This window comes from Oncorhynchus mykiss, chromosome 25, assembly GCF_057628025.1.
Source record: "Oncorhynchus mykiss isolate SJ-2025 chromosome 25, ASM5762802v1, whole genome shotgun sequence".
Classification (NCBI taxonomy): Eukaryota; Metazoa; Chordata; class Actinopteri; order Salmoniformes; family Salmonidae; genus Oncorhynchus; species Oncorhynchus mykiss.
In genome coordinates, this window is record NC_143046.1 from 79,564,083 (window position 1) to 79,578,872 (window position 14,790).

Consider the following 14,790-nt stretch of genomic DNA (forward strand, 5'->3'; position numbering starts at 1 on the left):
CTGGCCAACACCCTTGTCTATCTTTAGACTCACCAGGGAATCCACCCAAGAGATGTCAGTCCAGTGGCCAAACCCCCCAGCTCTAAGACTCTCCAGACCCCATGTACTAATAACATTATTCAAAGATCTGGGGTCCTCGGGGCTGATACCATATGGTATGGAGAGTAAATACATCAGCCTTCCACATAACAGGGGAGAGTGCAAAGCGTATGTAAGAGAAGCATGCCCAGAGTAGGGCTGGACCATAGAGCATGAGAGCTGTCACTGCAAAACATAGCGACAATTGTGGAATTTTTTTAAAATATAAAGATGTTTTCTCTAAACACTTAGTACACTTAGTAAAGATGCATCTACTTTTTGAGTTAACTCAATACCTTATTTTTCTTGGACTCCACCTATGGTTTTCCAAGTGCCGGGAATGATACATAAAATAGGTCAAAGAATTAGAGGGGAACCGAGTGGAGCAGCGGTCTAAGGCAATGCATTGCAGTGCTAGAGGTGTCACCACAGACCCTGGTTTGATCCCAGGATGCATCACAACCGGCTGTGATCAGCCTAGTTAAATGAAATAATTATAATTATAATAATAGTTTCAAAAAAAATAAAAAACAAACATAAAATTTGTGAAATAGAAAATGAATGCCTATAAAAAAAAAGAGCTGTGCTTTGTATATCTCACTGGCATTCTGCACTGCAACCCTTTATAAATCACAGCTGAATAAGGCATTATTAGGAATATGTGTTGTGGTCATTCTGGAGCTCCTCTAATCTGTTTTAAACAGTCGCTTTAGAAGTCCCAATTTATTACTTTTCCCATATTAAATCCATCCCTGGAAATACTCAATCAGATAATACCCATCACTGGATTAATAGAATGTAAATAGAACAGAATTATAGGATTTCTATGGTAACTGTCTGGACAATTAGTTGGGTTGGAAAATCAAACTGATCACATGGGAGTGTTATTCAGGAATTAATATAATGTAGAAAATATTAGTTGATAGATTGTATAGCACTAAAATACTTACAATAATGACAATCGTTAGCCGATAATATCAAGATGCAGTCATAAATATATAATCATTATAGTGCACATTGCCGAAGTAAATGGTGTGTATTATGATTATATAGTTTAGGAAATACCCAAAGTTATCAATAACAATTCCACATAATGTAGAACCACGGACTCTCCTCATACGATCACTCACTGCTATTGCAGTTGAGTCATTTAGCAGACATTCTTATCCAGAATGACTTACAGGAGCAATTAGGGTTAAGGGCCTTGCTCAAGGGCACATCAACATATTTTTCACCTAGTCGGGTCGGGTATTTGAACCAGCAACATTCCGGTAACTGGTCCACCGCTAGTGTATATCTTCTTGCTGTATAAACTCATAGAAATTATACAAATGTAAAACATTTTAAAAGTCAAGTTACTTTGTAACAAAAACAAAGTGTATGTGTTTCCCCGGCCCTCACATAAACTTGTTTGTCTTGCAACGGGATTTATTTTATTTTTTTTACATTTTGAATACTCAATATATGACATAAACCATGACATAAAATATATTTAATGCCAAAATATATTACTTGTGTAAGAGTTTGTTGTGTCTCATATTCCAGTTTATTGGCAAGACATAGAGAATAAGTATTTTGAAACATGATACAGGCACAGTAGGCTAATCTCCAAGGTCAATGTGTGTTGTTTTTCAGCATTTAATTAACCAATTGATTTAGTTTTGGCTCTGATTGTCCTTGACATCATGTTGACGTATTTTATTGACACGTTTTGTTTCAGAGTTCATCTTACAGCTTGCAAGAGAACAACCCAAAGCAAACAAACCCCTTGTCTTCAGTACTGAGTGAAAGAGTCGAAAGCAGTGTTTTTGTAAACTGCAGGACTCTTTAAATAGGCCACTACTGTAGTAGCTATGCTATCTGTATGGTTGGTTAGCTCTGTGGCCTGCTAGCTCCATAAGGGTAGCCTTTCTCTGATGAGAGGGGAGAACTTGATCCTGTGCTTCAATACAAATATCCTTCCCTGGGTGGAGAGAGACACGGCCACATGTCGTTTACAAAGTTAACTTTTATTACAATTACGCCCTACAAGGAAAATATAAAAGCCAAAGGAGGACTATTATCATAATATCCACTGGCTGTCCACTGGGAAGGGAAAGGGGATACCTATCAGTTGCACAACATTTAACCAAAAGGAGTCTTCCCCATTTATAGAACCCCTCTAAATCAGAGTTGCGGTGGGTTGACTTAATCGACATTCACGTCATCGGCGCCCAGTGAGCAGAACAGCAGATTTTTCCACCTTGCCCGCTCGCGGACTCCAATATTTTCGGTCGGCAGGTAGCCTAGGGCGTTGGGCCAGTAACTAAAAAGTTGGTAGATCGAATCCCTCGAGCTGACCAGGTAGAAATCGGTCGTTCCGCCCCTGAACAAGGCAGTTAACCAACTGTTTCTAGGCCGTCAGTGTAATTTGTTCTTAACTGACTTGCCTAGTTAAATACTTTAAAAAAAATAAAAAACAAGCAACATTTTGGTTACTGTCCCAAAGCCTAGGCTACATAAATGGATATGTGGTATATTTAAAAGAGATCTTAAAACACACCTCTTTAGCTTTGCTTTTCCTTTGGGTTTTTATAGTTATTCTTTCCTTTTTATCCTCTTATGTTTATTGTGTAGTAAACATTTCAGGGGGGTTTTTTCATTGTATTTTTGTGTTGTATGAAGCGCATTGCGTTGCATTCATGTCTGAAATGTGCTATATAAATAAAGCTTGGTTTTATTTGATATGTGAGTGGGTCTGCAGAGGGGCTTGGCTAAATTAACACAGAGTTCGCACATAATTCACTGATCATTAACCAATCGAAGGGAACAGAAAGGCACTGAATGTTACTTAATTAATTGTACATAAATATGATGGTTTGTTTGGTGTGTCTGTGATATGTATTCTATGGCCATGGAAGATGGAAAATATAAATTTCAAACTCAAAATGCAAAGTCAAATTAGCATTGCAGTTAAGTATCGAACTGGAAATGCATTTCGGTTAAGTTCTTCCAATGTTTTATTGTACGGTAAATACGCAGGCACTCTACTTATAAATTATGTCATATAACAATGTAACACTATGCTTATTGCACAAAGAAATACGAATCCCATATCCCCAATTCACGCAGCAACACAGCCTGGCAGGGTAGCTGGGTGCACAGAGTGAAGTACTGATAGATTCCTTTTAGGAGGCGCTGCGCACAGGCATAAAAATGTGTTTAATTTACTCGAAAGTATACCAAGTGTGACCTCGTGTTTCTTAACTATTTACATTGTTTTGTTCACAAGCTCGGTTGCTTTTCAACTGTAGTTTGAGTCTGCTGCTTCAACTGATAGTGAAGAGGCGCCTAGTCTGATCCATAATCTCACACAGATGCCCCGTTACCACAGTAACCTCGTGCCCTTAAAGGGGCAGCTGATCATTTAGTCTCATCCGATATATTGGTTAAAAGACTGGTCACCAAAAAATAGTCACAAAACAATCCTTTGTGTTATTTTTTTATTTGTGTATTATGTAATTATGTCGAAAAAATGTTTTCGCTGGTAAAATATCTGAATGGCTGGTAATTTTTTTCATAACCTGCCATAGTGGCTGGTGGGCCAAAAATAACATTTTAGGCCCTGTGGAACACTATTTGAATCAAGTATGAAATCATTTTGAATTACACTTTAAAGGGGCAATCTGGGATTTGTACATCCATTTACTACACTAACAGCATGGTATGGGGATTAAAAAATAATTCACCATTGAATTTGATCACCAACCCTTGCACATGAATTTGAAAAGTGGGGAATTGTGTGGGCCTAAGGATTTTTACAAAAATGATATATAGTAATAATAATTTCTATTAAATTTTTTTCAATAGTTTTTATGATCTTCGGATTTCATCTCTTCAGTTTATATTGAAAGGAGAAGGGTTAATACTGAAGAGAAAAAATATCCAATCCGGATTTTTCTTTGATAGTCTCTGGGTAGAAAACTCGAGCTGGCTCAGCCAGCCATTGGCTAGGCCTTCAGAAACTGTACCGAAGGGCCTCTGACGTTCAACTGTATTAGAGCATAACTTTGAAGTGACAGTGGAATGAACCAATCACATTTTGACTTGCTAATAGTGAAATCTGTTAGCATCACCCTTTTCTGGATTAGGCTAGCGTTCAAATTTAGTTATATTCATCTGGTGAGTAGCACTGTTCGATTTTCTTTTTTTTTGCAGCTTGCTTGTTGTTAGCTATGTCTTTTAAAATAATAACTGTGATCATTGACAATAAACATTGTTGCATTTAAACTTTAGATCACTGGCTTAGTGTGATGAGTGTGATAAAATATGTTTGCAATGTTAAATAATAGATGGTTTGTTCATTTAATTTTGGAAATGAAATTGTTATTTTGTATTGTTACGTTTTCATGGGGCCTACTGGAGTGAATGGGCTGCTTATTCTTTAACATTATTTGATGTTGTGTGACTTCTGTCGCCTGTCTATCAGCGGTGTCTATTGATGAAACCTTCAGTGCCATGGAGTGCACAGGTATGGATGTGGGTCTTGGATGTGACACACTTGCTGTCGCAATTGGTGATATTGTAATGGTGGTGTTACGCTACCATAGGTTCTGTGAAAAGCAGTTTTTTTTTGTTTTGCTAGTCACATTATTTTATGTTGTGTGTCACATGTTGTGTCCATGCCGGTTCTGTCTCTCTGTGCGCGGCAGCCGGATGCGCGGCCAGGCCTGTTTGATTAATTAATAATGTCAGCAAAAAACATTGCTCCTCCTTCACTACGAATGGTCTGACAACAGAAGATATAATGTCGCCGGGCGCATTCGGTGATGCTATGTTTTCTGTTATTTTCTTGATTTTTGAGTTTGATGTAACCTATTGTATTTGAAGATATTTGATCGTTCTGATGGCCTAGGTCCTATGGTTTGCCACTGAATTTGAACTAGTATACCATATTATATATTGAGCTTCACATCGGCCGTGTATTTCAACGGTTCTGTATTGCAATAGATCTATCTCCCTTATTCCGTGTGAGAAAATATGACTTGAGCGATTGACCCATCATTTGTACAATATGTTGTCTGAAACTCTTAGCCATTGGTAGTTTTGGGGATTAATTGTGGATACAATTGTGTTATTTAATCGCCTTAATAACCTACAGCTGTGAAAGACAATTGTGTTGAGTTGCTTGCTGAACTATGAATGATTTGCATAACAACAATAATCAAATCAAATTGTATTTTGTTCACATTCTTCGTAAACAACAGGTATATATTAACAGTGAACCGCTTACGGGCCCTTGTCAACAATGCAGAGAGAGAAAAAGCGAAATAATAAATAAAAAAATAACGCGAGGGATAAAATACACAATGAGTAACGATGACTTGGATATATACACCGGGTATCAGTACGGAGTCGATGTGCAGGCTACAAGGTAGGCTAATTGAGGTATATATGTACATATAGGTAAGGATAAAGTGACTAGGCAACAGGATAGATAATAAACAGTAACATATAAGCCCATTATCATTAGGCTATAAAGGCAATCGTTGATTTGTCCAAAGAGTTTTAAATTAGTGTATAGGCTATTAGGCTAACCAGGAATTAGGCACATAAAATACGTATCATAATGAATCTTTTTGAAATGACGTTTGTTTTGAATGTTTTTAAGTGATTGGCTGAGCTTTGCCAATTCTAAACGAAATAATTGTCATTTTGATAACCATTTTTGTTTCCTTTTAATAATTGAAGGTGGCAAAACAATCTCGACAGTAAATCATATATAGACTATTGTCACTGTCTATTTTGCCACATCAGAGGCTTCATATATGCGCATGAATCGGAAATCATTTAATCTGTATTACCACTCTTGTGTTTGATAGCCTACCTGATGCGTTCAAGAAAACGTTATAAGAAGAGTAGAAGCTTCATATCAACTTTATCATTTAGGACCCTTTTCCTGAATTTATCCACATGCGATTCAAGCGCTATTTCCAAGAAAAATTGTGTATTTTGCATTTTTTCAAATGTCTTGCATCTGGAAAACAACACACTTTTAGCCTACTGTCAATCTAGGCCTATTAATTTCCAATTCATAAGCATAGATCATATGATTAGAAATAGATGAACAAATGTGAAAGGTGACAAAGGAAATAGAGAGGATTCAGATATGATTTAATGTATATTCATTGTTTCTGTAATTATCATTCATTGCAACATATTGACAAATCAATTTAGTCAAATCCCCAAACACGTCTGTATGGTTATGAGTTGACAAATATAGCCTTGTCCTTTTATCTTATAAAGGTGACAAAACGCTGTTTCATATTAAGTGTGATTTCTGTTTAACTCTATGAAATATATTCTCCCCATTGATGTAGTTTCAAAATATTATTTGCGGTAAATCGTGATGATGAATACACCACTCAAATATGAGATGTCATGTCAGCTCGCGAAGTATTAACACACGCCAGAAAACGGATCAAGGCTCCTTGCTCACCACATCTTCGGGACGTTATGCATAACAACAACTTTAAATTAAATATAAATAGCTTACCCCATTGCAATAATAAAAGTAATATCTACTATACAACTGTGCAACATCATGGCAAAATATTTCATTACTTCAGTCCACATCACATTTACACTATGTACAAGAAGTCCCAATCGAGTATGTAGCCTATTTGCGCATCCACCCATACACTATGCAACCTATGCAACCGTTCTATTGTTTTGTGTTAATATTCTACCTATCAGCTGTCCGAATCCACGTCACTTTTGTTTTCCTCGGTTTTCTCTGCGGGTGTTTTCATCGATTTGTTCCATTTCTGCGAGTTTTCAGACTCTTCCGAGGACGACCTTTTCTGTCTTCTCCATTTCGCTCGTCTGTTTTTGAACCACACCTATGTGAAAATAAAAGATGCAATTGTTTACTTTGTATGACATATTTGTTATACCGTGTTGTAGAGTAATTCTAAAGTCGTTTGAGCTGAATAGAACATATTGTAATGAAACAGCAGGGAGCATCAAAACAATGTTGGCACTATAAAGACGTAAACGTTTGCTATTATTATGTGCGTAACGCTTGGATCGAATATTTGGCCTTTCAACTGAAGTTGAAGGTATTGATACCTTTATTTTCGTGGTATGGAGAGATCCTTCACATATTTTCTGAAAATCAACGCAGCCTAATGTGTGTATAGGGAGGTAGACAGCCAGCAACACAGGTCCGTGCATACACTCACCTCGACCTTCTCTTCCCGTAGGTGCACTCTTCGCGCGAGCTGTTCCCGTGTGCCAACGTCAGGGTACTTGGTCTCCTGAAATAGATTTTCCAGGGCCTCGAGCTGCTCGTCGGTGAAGATAGTCCGGTGCCTCCTCTTGCGTCGGCAGTGGAGCTGGTTCAGGAGCTGGAGCTCCGTCCGAGACAAGGTGCCCACGTTCATATAGGACATCATCTGGTGCGGGATGGGAGAGATGAGCACCGAGCCCGTGCGGTCATAACCTGCATGGATCAATAAACATACTAGATTCATTAGAAACATTTGTTTGTCCTCAATTAATAATTAATTTCGCAACACACCCAATAGCCCTATAAAGACATCACAAATGAAAAACAATGAGAACAAAAAACAACGCAGCACAAATCAAGCTATTTAGACAGCAAAAACAACACCTTTACGCATGTATAATATAGACCACGCATCATCCCATGCAAATGTCTACACAAAGTTTAACATAAAATGTATTCTAGTTAATGCGTAAAAGTAAAACTGAATTAGAATAGGCCTATACCATGGATAGACTTCTTAAATAGGGTAAAGGTGCCACCAAAATTACTGCATGTGTAATGTTGCACAATGGGCGCATTCACAAGTTAAAACACCAACCAAGACCTGTATCTATCATCCTCTATAACCTAACAATGTTTTAACTTTTGCTTGTTATTACAGGCATCGTTACATTGTCCAGTGCCCAAGGAACATGCAGAGTTTAAACGTTTACTTTTGGCTACAGATAGAAGTGGGAAAGGGCAACCTACCGGTTGGAATACACGGGCACTGTTGCGAGCCGAGGGCTGGGATAGCGCTGCAGCAAGCAGGGCCACTGGGGCCCTGCACATGCATTTGTCCATAATAATAGTTATTATATCCTATTCTAGTCCCGTTCACCGCCTCGATGGCCGATGGAGAAGATCCAGTAGTGTGCGAGTAGAGTCCATTATAATCGGCAGCGGTGTAGATGGAATCCGTGAGGTTCGAGAACACCACCGGGGCATTCCGATGGAGGAGCACTGAGTCCTTGCAAGTAGGTCTCCCGGCCAGGATACTGTCGATGCTAAACATACCAGCGGGCATCACCGATACGTGGAAAGGATGATAAAAAACCTCGTTGCTTTTAAAAATCCTAAATTCGTTTCGGTCAGGAAACAGTCAGCGGAAAGTTCCTAAATCTGCGTCATAACATCGAGTTTGTTGACGTTGGCGTGTTTTTCTCTTGTTGGACCAACTCCGGTGGCCGGTGGGTGCATTGAGACCAAAGCTTCACTAACTTGTTTTCGTGGTCCTCTTGAACTCCAGCCCCGTTATATACTCAGCTGACGTCACCGACCAGTTGAGCCTGTGCTGGTGAAGCGGATGACAAGCCAAGAGCAGAGAGAGGCTGGTTTTAGGGTTAGCGCACAATGATGTGAAAGGCACAGATCTGTGTATTGGGAATTAAATTAAATTAATCCGTACTGTTTGCAGACGTTTGAAACAAACCACACAATTCAGTGCAATGTCAGCCATGAGGGCTAATTGTACAATGTAGGCTAATCAGTTTAATTTAATTGTCAGCAAAATTATATTCGTAGACACATTTCCTGTGAACCTATTACTGAAAAATCAGGTGCTGCTTCCTGTAAAATATATCTGTACTAATAAATGTAACTATAGGACTACCTGTTTTCAGTTCGCTGCAGATAGCTACTGGCACGAGCTGCAACAAACACTCAAACTGGACAGTTTTTTCTCAATCTCTTCATTCAAAGACTCAATCATGGACACTCACTGACAGTTGTGGCTTCTTTGTGTGATGTATTGTTGTGTCTACCTTCTTGCCCTTTGTGCTGTTGTCTGTGCCCAATAATGTTAGTACCATGTTTTGTGCTGCTACCATGTTGTTGTCATGTTGTGTTGCTACCATGCTGTGTTGCCATGTGTTGCTGCCTTGCTATGTTGTCTTAGGTCTCTCTTTATGTAGTGTTGTCTCTCTTGTCGTGATATGTGTTTTGTCCTATATTTATATTTTATGTTAAATTTTTAATCCCAGCCTCCGTCCCGGATGGAAGCCTTTTGCCTTTTGGTAGGCCGTCATTGTGAAGAAGAATTGGTTCTTAACTGACTTGCCAAGTTATATAGAGTTTAAATAAATAATAAATACATAAATAAATAATAAATAAACATCAATTTGTGAAACTAATACATGTAACTTCTGTCTAGGCTATAGGACTACATCAATTTATTTGTGAAACTGTGTGTGTATGTGTCTCTAATAATCTTAATTTTATTTACAGACCATACATGCACAATGGGTGTCCATAAACAATCCAAATGTTCTATCACCAGATCCCAAAATACACACCACAAATAACCATTATGGGAAAGGCCCCACTCTCCCCTCTCCTTCCCTTTGCACTCTCCTTCTAAGAATATCAAAATATAGGCCTATAACATTTAATCAAATATATTCCATTGCTTATGAGGATCCGGATCTCTGTCTTTGTTGCCGCATAATAATTGGGAAACAGTCGGTCTGACACGACCGTTACATAGCTCACCAGAGGAGGGTTCGAGAGGAGATTATCGCTGTTTACCACATCAACGGAGCTATCTCGTGGGTAGGAAATCATTAACTTTAAACACCTCCGCTAACTACTCATTCAGTGAACATATTATTATCGCTATGATAAGATAACGGTCATTATCGCTTCTATTCTCCGAGTTAGAGAACTTTAACTATTTGCACATCATTACAACACTGTATATATACACATAATATGACATTTGATATGTCTTTATTATTTTGGAACTTTTGGAACAGCAATGTTTACTGCACATTTTTTATTGTTTATTTCACGTTTGTTTGTTTTACTTGATTTGGCAGTGTGAACATACGTTTCCCATGCCAGTAAAGCCCTGAAATTGAACTGAATTGAAAACGTATTACAATTACACGGCTAATCAAATGAAATGCGCGGGTGTGAAATGAGGCGAATGTTACTTCAGAGCGCATTTTCAATTTAGTGAGAACGAAGTGAGGAGGAGGGAACGTGGTGTAGCCTCGACCCTGGGTTACCCACCTTGGTAAATCAACTCAGGCGTTATGGATTTTACAGTCAGGAGCGTGTTGATTGCATTCCAACTATCACTGATAGACTTAAGTATTGTGCAAACGATTTACCTAGAATATATATATTGATGAACATTGTACACAATTACGCCTATGTAGAAAATGATCAAATCATTTGGGTTAAATGAAACATGATATAAAATCCATATTTCATCAAGTGTTTATTTAATAGATTTGATGGACTTCATAGAAAAGTTGTAGTAATAAATAAGCATATTGATTCGATTTGTACAATAGACCTACACAAACAAAACAATTGCCTACATTATAAAAACATAAACATGAACAATTTACATTTCTGGTAAAATACGGCCACAGGGAATACATTTCGATTTTCTTAGATCAAATTAATTGATAAACAACTCTGCAATTATACAGTAATGATATTGAACACATTTTGACAATATGTTAATGCACAACTTATGTTTAAGGTTGATTTGTGTTGAAAAAGGTACAGTCTTAAAAAGTGCAAACAAGTATTAATTCATGTGCATAATGCTTTTAGGTATCATATAGCCTAATTCAATAAAACCGTGTTCATATTTCATTCTAAGTTAACAGAATGTTATGTTTATTACGTTTTCTAGCCTAAACATTCAATAGGCGATTCCAATACAACAACATATTTGATTGATATTTGATTGATCACATAGCTTAGTCTAACCTTGTTCCATAAAAAAATTGACATAGAAAAGTTCTGAAAAACAAAACAAAAAAATATATATATTTTCCATATAGGGGCAAAATTAAGAATGCAAAACCAATAACTTATAAACAGTCATTATTTTGACGTCAACGTTTAAGAGAAACGGATGTTAATTTCTCCCTCCTAAATTATCTTATTTTTGTCGATAGATCGTGGGACTCGGCTTCCGAGAATCATTCCGAGGTAAGAATTGTGTGTTGTCTCTATCGTCGAATAAATCACTTGCATGAGCAAATAAGACGTACCATCATTGACAAAGATGGTTCCATTGACTGTAGGACTTTTTTTTCCCCCGATTGTTAAACGGCTTTACATTTATTAAGTATATTGTGTATTGTAGCCATTATATGCTAATGGTTTCAAATGTAACGTATTTTGATTGAAATAAATACCAAAAAAGATCATGTGTAATAATGATAATATGATAATGTGCTCTTGAATTTTGCTTAACTTCATGTATAATTTTGACAGAAATTGTCCTGTAGCCTTTTGATATGTAAACATTCATCCTTTTTATGCGTTATTTAATGGCTCTGCTCTGCAGTCACAATGTAATTCAAAGCAAGAAAAAAAAGTGATATGCCATTATTATTTTCTCTCTTTTTCTTACATTTCAACTTCCAAGGGGCAGTGAAAAGAGGGAGTAAAAATGATTGCTAAAACGAAACGGTCATTTGAAATTAAAAGCCTCGAAAGACGTATGAAGGCACCACTTACTTACTGAATAGATAGCGTCAGACACGGCGGTAAATGGTGCCCGGAGACATACACCCACAATGGGTGTCCCTCTTGCCGGCATCTTTATATATCATGGGCCTGATCTCTAAAACCTGTTTAAAAACAGCAAATCAAAAAGGGACTTTGTAATACAACCACATTCAAGCTAGGATAAATAAAAGACAGAGAAAAGCGAGGCTCTTAGCATTTGAGTATGAATCATGTATTAAGAGCCTTTTAACAGCACATGTCAGTGTCACTATAGTGGCTGGATGACATGTCACTGCATAGGGACAGCCATCTTAAAAAAAGAGAGATACGTGAAAAAAGATGTATTCTACATATTACACCAACCGCTATAGGCATATGTACTGTGAAAGCAATCCTGAAATACACAGTGGAAAACACAATTCACTTAGGCATCAAGTGATTGAGAGGCACCTGAATGGGCCTACCAATACCCCTTGACAATACAAACCCTGTAGCTCTGAATTAAGATTTAAACAGGCAGAGCACATTGTACTGCGGCACAGATGCCCCTTTTGCATCAACATTGGCTCTGATAATCAGATAATCATTTGTGGTGTGTGTGTGTGTGTGTGTGTGTGTGTGTGTGTGTGTGTGTGTGTCAAATCACATTTATTCGTCATGAACACAGTTTACAGCAGGTACAAAAGGTGAATCGAAATGCTTGGGACTCAGCTTCGTAGAGTCATTCCGAGGTAAGAATTCATCGTCAAATAAATAATCTATCCGTAGATAAAATCTAACCGTAGATAAAATGCAACACAGTTGACAAGGATGCTTCCATTGACTGTAGGATTGTTATTTTTTCCGATTGCCAAGCAGCTTAACATTTAATAAGTAAGTACATTATGTATTTGTTACGGTGCGTGAATGAGGACCCAAAAGCGAATTAACTTAAACAGAGCTTCTTTAATTACCAAACATAGGTAGGCTCAGACGGACCGGCAGATTCCGACAGGACAAGACAAGGTTACAGCAAAACATGACGACAGTCTGGTTCAGGCATGAAACACAACAAACAAGAATCCGACAAGGACAGGAACAAAAACAGAGAGAGATATAGGGGACTAATCAGAGGGAAAAAGGGAACAGGTGGGAAAAGGGGTGACGAGGTGGTTAGGAGGAGACAAGGCACAGCTGGGGGAAAGAGGGGGTGGAAAGGTAACCTAACAACGACCAGCAGAGGGAGACAGGGTGAAGGGAAAGGACAGAGACAAGACACAACATGACAGTACATGACAGTACCCCCCCACTCACCGAGCGCCTCCTGGCGCACTCGAGGAGGAAACCTGGCGGCAACGGAGGAAATCCTCGATCAGCGCACCGTCCAGCACGTCCCGAGAGGGAACCCAACTCCTCTCCTCAGGACCGTACCCCTCCCAATCCACGAGGTACTGGTGACCACGGCCCCGAGGACGCATGTCCAAAATTCTACGGACCCTGTAGATGGGTGCGCCCTCGACAAGGATGGGGGGGGGGGGGAAGACGAGCGGGGGCGCGAAGGACGGGCTTGATGCAGGAGACATGGAAGACCGGGTGGACGCGACGAAGGTATCGCGGAAGAAGAAGTCGAACTGCAACAGGATTAATGACCCGAGAAATACGGAACGGACCAATGAACCGCGGGGTCAACTTGCGAGAAGCCGTCTTAAGAGGAAGGTTCTGAGTGGAGAGCCAAACTCTCTGACCGCGACAATATCTAGGACTCTTAGTTCTACGCTTATTAGCAGCCCTCACAGTCTGCGTCCTATAACGGCAAAGTGCAGACCTGACCCTCTTCCAGGTGCGCTCGCAACGTTGGACAAAAGCCTGAGCGGAGGGGACGCTGGACTCGGCGAACTGAGATGAGAACAGCGGAGGCTGGTACCCGAGGCTACTCTGAAAAGGAGATAGCCCGGTCGCAGACGAAGGAAGCGAGTTGTGGGCGTATTCTGCCCAGGGGAGCTGTTCTGACCAAGACGCAGGGTTACGAAAAGAAAGACTGCGTAAGATGCGACCAATAGTCTGATTGGCCCGTTCTGCTTGACCGTTAGACTGGGGGTGAAAGCCGGAAGAGAGACTGACGGAAGCCCCAATCAAACGGCAAAACTCCCTCCAAAATTGAGACGTGAATTGCGGACCTCTGTCCGAAACGACGTCTGACGGAAGGCCATGAATTCTGAAAACATTCTCGATGATGATTTGTGCCGTCTCTTTAGCAGAAGGAAGCTTAGCAAGGGGAATGAAATGAGCCGCCTTAGAGAACCTATCGACAACCGTAAGAATAACAGTCTTCCCCGCTGACGAAGGCAGTCCGGTGACAAAATCTAAGGCGATGTGAGACCACGGTCGAGAAGGAATAGGAAGCGGCCTGAGACGGCCGGCAGGAGGAGAGTTACCGGACTTAGTCTGCGCGCAGACCGAACAAGCAGCCACGAAACGACGCGTGTCATGCTCCCGGGTGGGCCACCAAAAACGCTGGCGAATGGAAGCAAGCGTACCCCGAACGCCAGGGTGGCCGGCTAACTTGGCAGAGTGAGCCCACTGAAGAACGGCCAGACGAGTAGGAACGGGAACGAAAAGAAGGTTCCTAGGACAAGCGCGCGGCGACGGAGTGTGAGTGAGCGCTTGTTTTACCTGCCTCTCAATTCCCCAGACAGTCAACCCGACAACACGCCCCTCAGGGAGAATCCCCTCGGGGTCAGTGGAGGCTACTGAAGAACTGAAGAGACGAGACAAAGCATCAGGCTTGGTGTTCTTAGAGCCCGGACGATAAGAAATCACGAACTCGAAACGAGCGAAAAACAGCGCCCAACGCGCCTGACGCGCATTAAGTCGTTTGGCAGAACGGATGTACTCAAGGTTCCTATGGTCAGTCCAAACGACAAAAGGAACGGTCGCCCCCTCCAACC

The 14,790-nt window shown here is 40.0% G+C and overlaps 1 protein-coding gene across 1 annotated transcript; it reads right to left on the reverse strand.

The window, feature by feature from the left end:
• Positions 1-6,210: 6,210 nt before the first annotated feature.
• On the reverse strand, positions 6,211-8,618 carry LOC110505811 (homeobox protein goosecoid). The gene is made up of 3 exons (XM_021585265.3): positions 8,099-8,618; positions 7,302-7,561; positions 6,211-6,959 (listed from the first exon to the last, which is right to left on the reverse strand). Exons 1-3 carry the CDS (start codon positions 8,412-8,414, stop codon positions 6,810-6,812), a joined length of 726 nt encoding a protein of 241 aa, XP_021440940.3. The 5' UTR covers positions 8,415-8,618; the 3' UTR covers positions 6,211-6,809.
• Positions 8,619-14,790: the final 6,172 nt, after the last annotated feature.

Excerpts from the sequence above, each read along its gene's own strand:
- LOC110505811 (XM_021585265.3), bottom strand. The coding sequence starts at position 8,414 with ATGCCCGCTGGTATGTTTAGCATCGACAGTATCCTGGCCGGGAGACCT. Across the intron at positions 7,562-8,098 it reads GTGCCCGTGTATTCCAACCG|GTTATGACCGCACGGGCTCG; the intron begins GTAGGTTGCCCT and ends TGATCCATGCAG. Across the intron at positions 6,960-7,301 it reads TACGGGAAGAGAAGGTCGAG|GTGTGGTTCAAAAACAGACG; the intron begins GTGAGTGTATGC and ends ATTTTCACATAG.